We start from the raw sequence: 15,235 nt of genomic DNA, 5'->3' as shown, positions 1-15,235 counted from the left end.
AAGGCTGTACAAAATCCCAAGAAAAACACATACGATGCATAAAACTCTTTTCTCAGAGTCCACTTTCCACAAAACTTTCTTATCTCTTTTTATATTCATTACTTTATTTTCCCATTCAGAAACAGACACCTATAAGTAAGACCACTTCCTTTTCTCTTAACTAAATGCAATTTTATTCCTCATACTTTCTTTACTAAAAGCATGCATACTACCCTTAAGCAACAATGAACTGTCCTTTATATTAGCATTCTGTAGATTGGTGAACATAAATACCAGTGATGATTTTTAAAATATTTGCTTTCTTATAGAGAACATCTCAGGGTGGTACCAAACATTCACTGACAGGTTTAATGTAAGAGGAAGCCAGTGTTCAGCAATGAGTTTCAGTATCTTACAGGGGAGTGGCTTAACTATTCAATAAACTTCCATCACTTAATTTAGCACAGCCCTAGCAATTTAAGTTACCAACGTTTGCAGAAACTATTTTAGGTAGACATTCCTAAAGCATAATTATTCTTAATAGTTGTCTAAAAGCTCTTAGATGCTTGGATGTTTAGAAGAATTGATGCCTTTGAACTGTGGTGTTGAAGAAGACTCTTGAGAGTCCCTTGGACTGCAAGGAGATCAAATCAGTCAATCTTAAAGGAAATCAGTCCTGAATATTCATTGGAAGGACTGATGCTGAAGCTGAAACTCCAATACTTTGGCCACCTGATGCAAAGAACTGACTCACTGGAAAAGCCCTGATGTTGGAAAAGATTGAGGGCAGGAGGAGAAGGGGACGACAGAGGATGAAATGGTTGGATGGCATCACTAACTCAGTGGACATGAGTTTGAGCAGACTCTGGAAGATGGTGATGGACAGGGAGGCCTGATGTGCTGCAGTCCGTGGGGTCGCAAAGAGTCAGACACGAGTGAATGACTGAACTGAACTGAAAAGCTCTTACTTACATTTTCTTTCCTTAAAAGATAATATTGAGTTACTTTCTAAAGTGGATTCAATACCTGGCTTAAATGTAGAATATGCTGTTGCCAGAAACCAAATAGCCCTAGATATTTTTGAGCCTCCCTTCTTGCCTGGTGAGTTGTAAATTTCATTATCTTTTGTTTAGCCTTAGGTAAAATCTCTCTATGTCCTTTAGCCCATTTGATTCCCCCAAAAGTTTACAGTTTGGGCAGGTCCCTGGATTTTGGAGAGATTGATCTCCCATCCCAAGTGTTGGGGTTCCGATCTACCTCTGCTTTAGCTGTTGCCAGATGAGTTTTCTTTTAGTTTTTCTTTTTTCTTTTTTTCCTTTTTGCTAACCTTGCCACACTGCTTTCCATATTTAACTTGTGCAGTCTTTACAGAGAGGCCTTTTTGGCTACTGACCGGTGGAGACTCAAGTCAGCTAAAATGCAATTTTGACTTTGTAACATGGACAATCATCCTTGCAAGTCACATAACTCTTTCTCTAATTTTAATTTCTCTTCAACCAATTTTAATTTGGTTTCATATATCTTACATTAGGCAGGGAAGAGGATCCAACCTTTTGGACCCAGCAAGGTACAGTCTTGTTTTTTCTCAATTGGCATGAACCACAACCATTCCATATAACTTGTAAAGGTTTGGTCCACTTTAATTTGGGGTCCCACTTCTCACACAATCCAGGGAAATGTCCCTTTCAGTAGCTAATGAGCAGTAAGGCAAACCTTCTCATCCAGGAATAAAAACTTGGTTAGTCTTAACTTCTTTCTTTTTACAGAGGGGCATTTTACGAATCCTGCTCATAGCGCCAATTTATGTTTTGTTGAAGTTTTAACTTTCATTTTAGGTTCAAAGAAATTATTAACCAAAAAAAAAAAAAATACAATTCATCACAAACAAAATAAATAAATTCAATATTTAATAGAGGGTTCTTTAACTTAATTTCAATATACAAACATTAAAAGAAAAGAAAAATAGAAACAATAAAAAAAGAGTAACAACACAAACATCATCAAATTGGGCTGATTAATATCCAGACTTAAACAACACACTGGGGAGTCCCTTGTTAACAGTAATCTGGAGTTTGAGTTTGGAAAAGATCCCAGGGAGTGTGTCTACTTCATGAGTGAGACTTCAAATTGCAGTTTCAGGGATTCCCACTTATAATTCCAGGCTGCAAATAGATATCATCATCAGTCTGCATGCAAAAATGCAGCTCTGGTTTTACTTTAACATTTTTACAATGGTGTAAAATTTGGTTTATCTTGTGAGTCATAAGATTTCACTAAACCCTGGGTACAGTTGGCCAGACCTCCAGGGGCTCAAGAATTCCAAGACCCACTCCCTTTCTTATCTAAAGTGTTGCCTGACTATCTGCGCTAGTGGACAGGCATGGAATCTGCAGTGTCCAGGTATGTCAGAAGCAAGATCAGAGGCCTGTTCTCCTACTTATGAAACCTGAACAAGGTTTCCTCCATTTTAATTCCCCTAACTGTTCCTACTCATGAAAATGATTTATCATTTGTTTAGATGTATAATTTCTTTCAACAAAGTTTTATGGTTTTCTTCATAGAGTTCTTTCACATTTTTGCAAAATATATCTCTCAATACTTCATGTTTTGGATGCTACTGGAAATGGGATTGTTCTTAAATTTTCTTTTTCTGATTATTCATTACTAGTATATGAATTATAAAATTATAATTGCTTGTATATTAACACTGTATCCTGTGACCTTACTAAATTCACTTATTTTAGTAGTCTTTTCTATGTACATAATTATACCATTTGCTCATGAAGACAACTTTGCTTCTACTTTTCCAATTCATTGACTTTCACTTCTTTTTCTTGCCTTATGGCACTGGTTAAAACTTCATATAAAATACTGAATATAAGTAGTAGATATCCATGCTTTCTTCCTTTCCTTAGGTAGAAAGCAGAAAATAGATTCGTTAAAGATGCTTTTGATTAGGTTAACAAATTTCCCTTTTCTTATTTTTCTGAGAGATTTTATCATGAATTGATGTTGAACTTTTTCAAACTTCTTCTACATCCATTGAACTGATCATTTTTTTTCCTTTGTTTTATTAACATGGTGAATTATACTGATTGATTTTTGGATATTAAATCAACCTTTTACTACTGAGATAAAACTGACTTGATTATGATGCACCATATTCTCTATGTATTGTTAGGTTTGTTTCGTTAAAATTTTGTTAAGGCTATTTGTGTCTATTTTCATGAGGGATCTTGGTTCATAATTTTCTTTTCTGATGTCTTTGGCCTCATAAAATGAGTTTAGGAATAGTCTCTCTTCCTCTATTTTCTAAAATAATTTGTGTAACATTGGTCTAATTTCTTCCTTTAATATTAGAATTTACCAGTGAAACCATCTGGGCCTAGAATTTTCTTTTTGGAAAGATTTCTAATTGAAAACTTTTTTTAAACATATGGCTATTCAAGTTGTGTATTCTTATTGGGTTAGACTTTATATAATTTGTGTTTTCAACTAATTTATTCATTTTAACCTAATTTTTTGTTGAACTTATTGGTATAATGTTGAATTTATTGGCACGAAATTAGTATTATCTTATTTTTCTTTTAATGACCAGGTTCTGTAGTGAGTGATACATTCTGATACTATGATATTGTCGTCTCCTTTTATTCTTTATTCTTTATCAGTCAAAATGGAATTTTGTCAGTTGTATTAAGACCTAACTTTTGATTTCATTGTTTTTTTCTATTACTTTTTGCTAGTCTATCTCAAAAACTTTTGCACTTTATTATTTGCGGGGGGCAGGGAGCAGTATTTGATTTTCATGACCTAGACACTGGAAGAGTACAGGCTAACTATTTTGTAGAATGTTCCTCGAACTGCCTTATTCTGATCCTTTCTCATAAATTGATCTAGATTTTGCATTTTTAAAAGGAATACCATGCAAATGATACTGAGTTCTGCTCAAGGTGATCTGTCAGGAGCAACTTCATGTTACTTGTCCCATTATTGGTAATACTATCTTTGATCAGTTGATTAATGTGATGTCTGTCAGATTTCTCTTTCAATCCAGGCTTTTATCCACAACAACTGTACTGGAAGAATTTTGGACAAGGCCACCAATAGCCTGTGTATTGCAAACCCAAAAGTTGACTATTGATCTTTATTTTGCTTTCTTGGGTTCCCTGACACATGTTCTTCTATTGATGACTCCCAAACTTATCGAGCTTGGACACCTCCTCCGAGCTCCAGATTTGTATTTTGACTATTCATACATGTCCACTTTGATGTCTCAAAGGCATCTCAAACTTACCATGTATAAAAACAAACTCCTCATCTTTCCGTTACAAAAGTCTTTCCTTGCTCAGTAAGTGGCAACCTCCTCGTTTCTGTTACTCAGGTTAAAAATCTTGGTGTCATCCTTGACACCTTTTTGTTTTTTCAACTGCACACCTAATCCTTTAACAAATTCTGCTAAACTTAATTTCAAAATATCCAACTTCAAAAGGTTCACTTCCAGTCCCTTACCTCCCCACCCCAGAAACCATCAGGATGCTTGGATTGCAAACTTTCAGATTGTGAACAACATCTGTCTTCTTTTTTATTTACAAGGATCTTCTCTCTTCCTGGTTCTGATTCTAACTTCCTTCGCACAACTTAGTCTATGATGTGAACACAGAATTTCAGAAAAAAAAAACAAGAAAGAGAACCGTCTTTCAGTTCAGTCGCTCAGTCGTGTCCGACTCTCCGCGACCCCATGAATCACAGCACGCCAGGCCTCCCTGTCCATCACCAACTCCCGGAGTTCACTCAAACTCATGTCCACAGAGTCGGTGATGCCATCCAGCCATCTCATCCTCGGTCGTCCCCTTCTCCTCCCACCCCCAACCCTTCCCAGCATCAGAGTCTTTTCCAGTGAGTCAACTCGTCGCATGAGAACCGTCTTTAAGCTTCTTTAAATTTTCTGCTTTGATGTTGTTCCCTTTGGCAAGGAAGATTGAAATTTGGCTAGCTGTTTGAAATTGGGAGAGGAAAAACTACACTAAAACTAAAAACTAAAACTAAAAAATATTAACATTTTAGTTAATTACCCAACCAGAGTAAAAATAATAATTATGTTTTAAAGAATATATGGGAGACCTGAGATGGAAGTAGCGGCAAGGGGAAGCCAGGAAAATGCCACTACCTGTGAATACTGAAACATCTGCAGCCTGAGAATAAACCATCCACCACTGGAGTGGGCTGCAAGGGAAGACCAACCTTAGGGAAGAGGCAGTTCTTAGGTAAGGGGTGGGTGAAGGGAACACTCAAAGTGGGTGTGTGGAAAATAAGGCATTTCTACTCTGGGCATTGACTAAAAAAACAGTGCTAAGGTGTGATAAGACAAAAGCAATTAATGTTCAAATGTTTCAAGAAATCTGATAGCAATTGTGGGCTAAATACTATAAAACACAACTTTCTATGGTGTGAGAAAGTATAATTTCCTACAACAAATAAGCACCAGTCTCAAGAGTAGAAGCAAAAATACAGTCTTGGCAATTAAAGTATAATATTATAGAAGAGCTTACCTTGGGAAAATCTAAAACTATTCAGCTTCATGATTACAGGATACAAATTATAAGTCTTACAGGAAAATCCCATTATACTTAACATACTTATTTCTATTATTATTTTCTTCATGTAACTGGTTGTTAGATATTTTTCAGCTTATACCCTTATCTAAATAATAAGATGCAAAGACTAACTCAGTATAATTTATTGTCAGTTTAATGCTTCCCAGTATCTAAAACTCTTGCTACTATAAACTTGTGACCATTGATTCCAACTTTTAATTTAATCACATCAAAATAAACTATCCAGAATTTATTATTTCACACTAAACATATGACACACCATGGTCCCCTCTCCAAGCCTTTCCCACTTTGAGCTTGCTACACTATTTGCAGTCCCCAATCCTGCCATATGAATCTCATCTATTCGTCCTTTCTCATTTTGCACAGTCTTGAATGATCCCAGCCCACCACCTAGCAAAAGTAGCTTAGGCACTCCCTATATTCTGTCCAAGTGTAACACTTATAACTCTGCATTCTGTCTCTCAACAAGTGTATGGTTTTGGTCTTCTTCTAAGTGCATAAGTGGGTAGATACGGCGCAGTCATTTGGTAGCTGCAGCACCTAGCACATGATAACCTGCATGGAGTAGGCTCTTAGGTATTTTTCTGAGTAACTAAATCAGTATTATCCTTGCTACTACCCCAGGAAGCACAGGCTGTCACAGCAAGTAGAGTAGGTCCTCCTATTTAATAAATGAATGAATGAGTTGATAGACATTGGTCTATTTGCAGAACTTTTAAGGAAGTTAAAAGAATTTCCTAATATTAGAAACTATTAGGAAATTACCATAAATCTTGTTAGTTGTGATGATGTGGCGAGTTAGGGGAAAAGTCTTTATTGTTGGAAATACATATTTAAATATTTATAGTGAAATGTCACGATGCTTATGGAATTTATTTTAAAACACTTTAACAACAAATAGGGAAACAATGGAAACAGTGACAAACTTTATTTTGGGGGGCTCCAAAATCACTGCAGATGGTGACTGCAGCCATGAAATTAAAAGACTTTTACTCCTTGGAAGGAAAGTTATGACCAACCTAGACAGCATATTAAAAAGCAGAGACATTACTTTGTCAGCAAAGGTCCATCTAGTCAAGGCTATGGTTTTTCCCGTGGTCATGTATGGATGTGAGAGTTGGACTATAAAGAAAGCTGAGCGCTGAAGAATTGATGCTTTTGAACTATGGTGTTGGAGAAGACTCTTGAGACTCTGTTGGACTGCAAGATCTAACCAGTTCATCGTAAAGGAGATCAGTCCTGGGTGTTCATTGGAAGGATTGATGTTGAAGCTGAAACTCTAATATTTTGGCCACCTGATGCGAAGGGCTGACTCATTTGAAAAGACCCTGATGTTGGGAAAGATTGAGGGCAGGAGGAGAAGAGGAAAACAGAGGATGAGATGGTTGGATGGCATCACCAACTCAATGGACATGGGTTTGGGTAAACTCCAGGAGTTGATGATGGACAGGTAAGCCTGGCGTGCTGCAGTTCATGGGGTCACAAAGAGTCGGACATGACTGAGCAACTGAACTGAACTGAGCAACAAAGTCAATGAAAAAATGTGACAAAATAATTATTGTGAAATTTATTTATGTATATATTCTAGTCTATTCCAACACAACATGTAACTGGCAAGATGACAAGAACATATTAAGAATCTGGAAACTGATGTGATTGCCTTTAGGTAAATCAACAACAAGTCATCCATTAAAAGTGATTCCCACTAGGTCAAAGGGCAGCATTCTAAACTCCTGTGAAAGGCAGGCAGGGACTCCCTTATTTATAAATAATTTACACAAGAAAATGAATGTCAAATGCCACATGAGACAAAAATTTGGTCATTTCTATTTAGGGAAAATAAATTTTTCTTTACATATCTCCTTGAACTTTTTCTGATACACATGTAAAACATAAATAAATATAAATTAAACTTAATATTACAAAAGAATAAGATTTACAATTTGAATATGAACATCTCACTTCAGAAATATAGCATCTTTTCTTATATTAATATTATAATGTCTCTATAGAGTTTTAAAGACATTAAGTCAATCTAAGACAATTTTCACTCTTTCATGGGGGTACTTTTTCAAATAGAAAAAACTGTTCTAACAAAATTATAGCTGATCTATCTTACAAATAAGGGGCTAATTCACTATCTGTGCTTGTATGAAAAAGGAAGAATTATTCCTTCATTCTGTATTCCTCCTTTGTCACCAACTAACCCAAGAAACAACACTCTTGGATCATCAGCATGTTTTTCCTTTAAAAAAATTTGCCAACAAATTCAGGCTCATTTTAATAGAATAAGAAAAGCAGAAAATGCCCTTTAGTCAAGGAGGATTATTATATAATGTGTTTTATCTTTTTGACAATTTGCCTTATAAGAGACTGGTTCATTTGTTTTCAATATCCAATTGTTTTAATTTTTTGTGTCTTTTATAAATAAAAATAACATTACATTTTTGGTGGAAAAAGTTCACTTTTTTTTTCTTCTTTCTCACATTCTAAACATGAACAAATCTCTCCACTTTCCCACACTTATATCAAAGTAATCACTCTTAATCTTATGAATTGTTCTATGATCAAGGGTGTTAGGTGTGTTGAGAATGTGATTCCAGGACAGATTCATCTTTCCTTGCTTCGTGGACATTCCTATGCATTTTAAAAACAAGATAACATGCAAAACACTTTCTTCTCAACTTCTTTGGCTCAGTTAGCCAACAGTTTCTAGCATCATAAGCAAAATTGTCAATGTTATGCACATATGTCCTGAAAGTAAGAAAAAAGAAAAGTTAAAACCAAAATAACTTTACTTACTGGTGATATATATTCATTTTTTAATTACTATGTGATAAATCATGAAATAGAATAGTTGGTTAATTTGGGGTTCAAAAAAAATGCAAAGTTAGTAAATTATAGAGCATGGACAATCCCACCCAGGATAGTTCCCTGGTGGCTCAGTGGTAAAGAATCTGCCTGCAGTGCAGGAGACCTGGGTTCAATCCCTGGGTTGGAAAGATCCCCTGGAGAAGGGCATGACAACCTACTCCAGTATTCTAGGCTGGAGAATTTCATGGGCAGAGGTAGACTACAGTCCATAGGATTGCACAGAGCTGGACACGAGCAGCAGCAGCAGATGTGAAAGTGTGTTAGTCACTCAGTCATATCCATCTCTTTGTGACCCCATGGACTATAGCCTGCTAGGCTACTCTGTCCATATAATTTTCCAGGCATGAATACTGGAGTAGATAGCCATTCCTTTCTCCAGGGGTTCTTCCCAACTCAGGGATCAAACCCAGGTCTCCTGTATTGCAGGTGGATTCTTTAAGCAACAACAACTAAAATATGACACTTGAGTTTTTAGTTTCTTGTGATTAATTACCAAGTTAGATTCAACTAAGATATTTTCAGATTAAAAATCAATGAAAACTCCCTGGAATAGAAGAAAGTTTAATCAAAAGAAGAAGACACCTAGAAAGTTTCACACATACATACATATTAAGTCAGTTTTGTTTGATAATTTTGACTCACAACATAATAGAGATAAGATCTATAAGCATGACATAGACTCTTTAAAACAGATTTGATATTTCTTAAATATTACAAATGGGAGAAACAAATACAGTATGAGCCAACCATCTCATGATGCAAGTAGTCACAATGAAAACATTCCTATTTGTAAGTCCTAATGTATCAACCTTTTGCTTTTTCCAGATTATTTGCAGGATTGTGTGCATCCAAACATTTCAATAAACTGAGTAAAAAACACAGAATGAGATAATAGGTATATTGCTGAAGAGAGGAGGGCTGAAGACATGTCACATTAATGAAGATTCAATGTGTTAGTCAACCATTCAACAAAGAAAAACAATTCTAACAATAATAGAGGTTTAAACCTCTATTGTCCTTTCATAGTCACAGATAGATATCAAGCCAATTGTGTTAATGGACATTTTCCAAGACACAGAAATGTGATTTTACTGAACCATAAACCTTTGGTAAATTACCAGACGTCTTACTTCTGCAGCATCACCAGTTACAGTGAATCATGAAAATTAAGTGCTTTGTCGTTCTCATGTGTGTAGTAAGAGCTGAATAGTGATTGGATTATAAAAGTTTAAAGCTCAATCAAAAAGCAACATGAGCATTTGTTTACAATCACATTCTTTTTATAAACTAAAATGTATCATATATATCAACACTTCTAAAAGATGTAAATAAATCCTTGCGTTCAGTTCAGTTCAGTTCAGTCGCTCAGTCGTGTCCGACTCTTTGCAACTCCATGAATCACAGCACGCCAGGCCTCCCTGTCCATCACCAACTCCTGGAGTTCACCCAAACTCATGTCCATCGAGCTGGTGATGCCATCCAGCCATCTCATTCTTTGTCGTCCCTGTCTCCTCCCGCCCCCAATCCCTCCCAGCATCAGAGTCTTTTCCAGTGAGTAGGCAAACACAAAAGATCAACAGGTAAGGTATGAGACACCTTCACACTTACTTACTCTTTCCCCTGTCTCATTAAAAACTAAATTTTATTAAATCAGCATAAAATTGAGAGAATAACAAGGAATGTATAAAGTTAGCTCTTACTCTCAACAGGTTATACTTCCAAAATAAGGCAAGTGGAGTGTTTTTAAGTGGACATTAAAAAAAGGCAAATTCTTTCTTAGAATTTTCTTGCATGAATTTTCTCTGATTCAGAAGTAGAAGAATTAGGTTTACTGCAAAATCCGAATAAAACATAAATATTCCCTCCCTCTACATTTCAGCACTTTTCATTCTATTAAAAATATCATGACCAATTATTTTACCAAAATAGCTAAAGAAACTGATGATAGCCAAGAGAAAGCCCCCAGCAAACTCATTCCATTCCCTCCCCCTCAACTTAACAAGCCCTGGAATATTGACTTGAGAATTATACTGATAATGCTCCAATTCAAAAGCAGAACTGGACTAAATGTAAGGAAGTACAGAAAAAAATGCTTTATTCTTTTTTCCAAAATAGTCCAGGAGGCATCTGTACCAACTTAACTCACTTTATATGACTTAGAATTCTGTTTTTTATACTGAAATCTAAACCACGTTCTTTAAAAGTTTCAGAAAAATCTGAAGAAGTCATATTTTATTACATTTGCTCTTAAAGCATCTAGAATATTTTATTGACAGTAAACAAATATCTATAAAACCTGTCCCCCCCCAAAAAAAAAATAGAACTTAGTGGCCAAAGCTTTTAGCAAAAGACTGAACTGCTTAGTGATTTAAAGAATGTTTTCATACTTTAGCTTATAATAGGCTTAAATAATATTGTTCACTTAAAGACAAGGGAAAGAGCCATGAAGGCTAAAAAGGAGATACATCATCCAAAGAATTGAAAAGGCAATCGAGTAACAGCATTAAAATATAATTGTTCTTAAGCAATGAAAAAATAGACAGGCATTAGGGCACTTCAGAAAGAATTCAGTTTATGTGAACTCCACAATTAGTTTTCTGAATGATAAAATCTACAAAACAGGTCAATTTAAATAGTACTATGTCTACAGGATATATCAGAGCCAACCATGATTTTATATTTAACACATGTATATTCAATGCAGATCAGACGTTTCAAGTACTGATTTTTTTTTCTTTCTGTGTTGTTTTATTACCTGAGCACTTACTGTGTGCCAAGTAAGATCCTAACCCCTTTACAGGTGGTGATTCATTTGATCCCACAAAACAGATTCTACAATCCCATGAAGTGGGTACTATTATTTCCCCCACTTTACAAATGAGAACATTGAGGCATAGACAGGTTAAGCTCCTCACAGTCAAATGGCATGTGAACAGTAAACCCTGAATTGGAATCAAGCAGCCAGGTTCTAGAACCTGCCCTCTAAACCACTGGACTGACTTTGGCTAGACTGGCATCTATTAATAAATCCGATTTATTCATAGGCCTAGTCATATGCAATTTAACAATACATTAGAGTTTCTTTTTCTAGACATATTCACTTCTGTACAACAGACAGATACTCATAAATTGTACTGAGTAGAGAAAAAAAATGAGTTGATCAATAGGTTGCGATGAGACTTTGGTGTTCAAATCACTTAATGTTCTTGTATATACTGAGATTTCTAAGTTTTTTTTTTAAAGATACAGTCTATTCATCCAAGATAGTAAATACAGACAAAAGGAATAAGGATATAGCATGTCAAAAAATACAATTAAACTTAGAAAGTTATCTACTGTTATAGTGTCAAGTTTTACTGGAAATAAGCTAAGAACAAATTTTTAAAAATCATCAGAATTTTTGCTTACCCTGATTTTCCACTGTCCCAGAAAATTTTGACTAGAATTATGATACCAATTATTATAGTAACAGAAACACATCCTTGAGGGGGAAAAAATGGTAAGTCAATCAATATAGAGATGAGCAGTTACATATACAGTATAATTCACAATGACAAAATACTGATTATCAGGTAAATTAAAGAAAAAACAGGAGAGATGAATTATATTTTGCTTGCTTGCTTACGTCACAAGTTTGACAGTAAGATCTACATGTTATTTATCCTGTTTTCTTTCAAGGGAAAATGAAATATTTAAAATGAAGTATCACAATGCTCAAATAAAATCTTACAGATTTGAGAGGATTCTAAAATGTTTCAACCCCACCATGCTTAATTTTAAATTATTTGATCACTGATTATTTAAACATATTAACTGTACTATGCAATTTCAGCACTAGAAGATGTCTTGGAGTTCACATTTATTTTGTAGATAATAAAATTGAGTCTGAGAAAGGTGAAGCTTCCATATGTGGTTAATGGCAAGGCCACCTACTCAGTTCACAGTAAAGGTAACAGAGATGCAGGCCTTTCTCCATCATAGGAAAGGCATCAGTATCTGGGCACGGAGAGTAAAGCTACAGAAATGCTTTCCAGTGTTTAGTCTATTGAAGATAAAATTTCATTTAGGGAATCTGGTATTTACTTTCAATATTAAATGCACTATTTGAGTTGAACAACAACAAATAATTGATGAAATAATTTGATCAAGAGGTAAAAAAAATTTTCATACCTTGATTTTTACACATAAACTTTCTTCTTAAAACCAATCACTGCCCTTTCTCCTCACCACCCAGCATATCCCTCTTCCTCCCCACTACACCCCCCCAAATCCTTGAACTCTATTTTTTTGATCTGTACTACAAAGAAAAGTATAAATGATACTAGAAAAGCAACTGAAGCTAATGGGACTAACAAGTGTGTCCAGTTTCAAATCAGCAAAATATGATAAATGTCACATAATTGAGCTGCCATGTGGATATATAATTTAAAAACAGCTGTTTCTACTACAGAATTTACAATATTTTACCCAATTTCTTTAATTGATTCCTTAGCACCATAGCATTAGTTCGAAAGATTGAACTAATAAAATAAATCATGGCTCCTTTAAAATTTGGGAAAAGAAAGTGTGAAGGTTTATGCTTTAACAGAAAACCAATGCAAACTACAGAAATATGAGAAATATAATTCTAAATAAATAATTCCTCAATTAATAATTAATGAGAACACTATTTTGCAAATTAAAACAAAGAAAACTTTATAAAGGCAATAGTTTATGATCTAAAATTCACCCAAAGGTGAATCAGTACTAATTTAAGACTAAAACAATTTAGGCCAACTTGGTTAGATAGCATCACTGACTAAATAGAGGTGAACTTGAGCAAACCAAACTTCAGGAGATAGTGGAGGACAGAGAAGCCTGGTGTGCTACAGTCCTTGGAGTAGCAAAGAGTAGGAGCGACCGCACAACAGCAACCTTGGATAAATGCAACTATAATATTACAAACGAAATTCAGATTATGAGTCCAGTGTCCTTAAGGAGCTTTTGGGTAGGAAAGTCACATAATTCTAGAAATGTTTTTCTCTAAGTAAAAGGAGTATTTTAGTAATGTTACCCATTATGTAGAAATATATTTACCTACTACTCAAAACAGTGCAAAGCAGTTTGTCACATATTAGCACATTATCTCCAATAATTGGCATGGTACTTGTAAATAGTAAAAATGCATGATTTTAACTGTTCATAATATTCTCAATGAAAATACCTGAGATTACTCAAACTAAATTTGTATTAGATGGGTATTACATTAATATAGAGAGTATTATCTCCATTCCTGAACGACCCAAATCGGAATGAGGCTGCCTCCTTTCCTGAAGAAATGTGGATTCATCCGGTCATTTCAAAAGGTGTCACTTATACACATGCCATAAAGTGGAAATGCATTCTCTATACTGTGAAAAACTAAGAAAGCTGTGAACAGGTGTTGTTCTTCCTTATAATCCTATTTAACATAAAGGCATAAGTAAATAAGCATGTGATATTTAAAAGAAAAAGTAGATACTTCACTGAGCATTCTCTTAATTTTTTTTCTTTACCATTGCTAATTGCTAAAGCGGCTTATGAGTGTCATGACACAGGACTTCAGCAATGAAGAGGAAAAAACAACACTTATAAAGAATCAGGACTATCTTTAATTGTTAAATTTGAGTTGTACAACTCTAGGAAAATTATTTTTCTACCCTTTTAAGCACTAGGTGCTGAAGAGACTCATCATCTCCCTCTATTCAAGTGCCTAATAGCTGTGTGACCTTGAGCGAGTTAAGAATCCTGCACAGTCACAGTTTTCTCAGCTACAAGGTGGGACACAGCCACCTTACAGGACTGTTGTGAGAAAGAAATGAAATAACACAGGTGCGTTTCAGTGCCATCCTTACCACCGACCCAACATGCACATGTTACTCTAACAAAGGGCTATCTGATTCTTTGGTGTGGCCAGAAGGAAGGATAAAATTGTCAGAAATCCATCTCAGAAAGATAATAGTGACAAAATAAAAAAGAATTCTTAAAGCTGAGACTCACCCAATTTTTAGACTATGCCAGTAGTTTTCACAACCCATATTTCACTAAGCTTCCAAGCCTTTAAATAAGAATCATGATCACTGTCTCATAAATGAGAAAATTGAGACTCAGAGAGATTAAGTAAATCACTTGGGTTGAGTAATTATTAAATGGAAAAAAAAAAATCCAAAACAGGATTGAAACCAAGGTCTGACTAACTCCAAAGCACAAGTCTTCCTTCTATATAATACTGTGAACAAAAACAAACAGAAAACCCCACAACTATATACAGCATGTATTCTCAGTGGGGTTGGTATTATCCCTAAATGGTAAAAAGTGGTTTTTTTTAAATTACTTTTTTACATATAAAGTACAGATGTGCATACAGTACATAAATAGGTTTATATTATATCTGTAGTATTTTATAGGGATGATTAGGAAAATATGCCTTACAAGATCCTTGAGGGGGAGAGGGTAATAATGAAAAAAAAACCAACATTGTTTTTGGAAAATAGACTAGTACACAGCAGAGAATAGCTTTAAAAATCACCTCACAGGGATATTCCTGGAGGTCCAGTGGTTAAGAATCTGCCTTCCAATGCAGGGGATGCAGGTTTGATCCCTGGACAGGGAACTAAAGATCCCACATGCTTTGGGGCAACCAGGCCTCAATCAGACAGCCCATGGGCGGCAAACTATAAAGCCCTTGCACCACAACGAAGATCTCACATGTGGCAACTGAGACCAGAGACAGTCAAAAATAAATAAAT

General features: G+C 35.2%; 1 protein-coding gene across 4 annotated transcripts in view; it reads right to left on the bottom strand.

Annotated features, from left to right (window-relative positions):
- Positions 1–7,146: 7,146 nt before the first annotated feature.
- Positions 7,147–15,235, bottom strand: part of CD55 (CD55 molecule (Cromer blood group)) — a 28,876-nt gene continuing 20,787 nt past the window's right edge. For all 4 annotated transcript variants that reach the window (XM_055419943.2, XM_088845162.1, XM_088845160.1 and 1 more), the window contains one exon: positions 7,147–8,348. Coding sequence is in view for 2 of the 4 variants with exons in the window: in XM_088845160.1 (XP_088701286.1) it covers positions 8,293–8,348 (56 nt within the window). In the remaining 2 variants the exon portion in view is untranslated. The remainder of the gene's footprint in view (positions 8,349–15,235) is intronic.

This window comes from Moschus berezovskii, chromosome 17 (genome assembly GCF_049115385.1).
Source record: "Moschus berezovskii isolate FMDL1 chromosome 17, NW_MosBer_1.0, whole genome shotgun sequence".
NCBI lineage: Eukaryota > Metazoa > Chordata > Mammalia > Artiodactyla > Moschidae > Moschus > Moschus berezovskii.
Note: the sequence above shows the minus strand (reverse complement) of the source record. Positions and strands in the feature narration are given on the sequence as shown.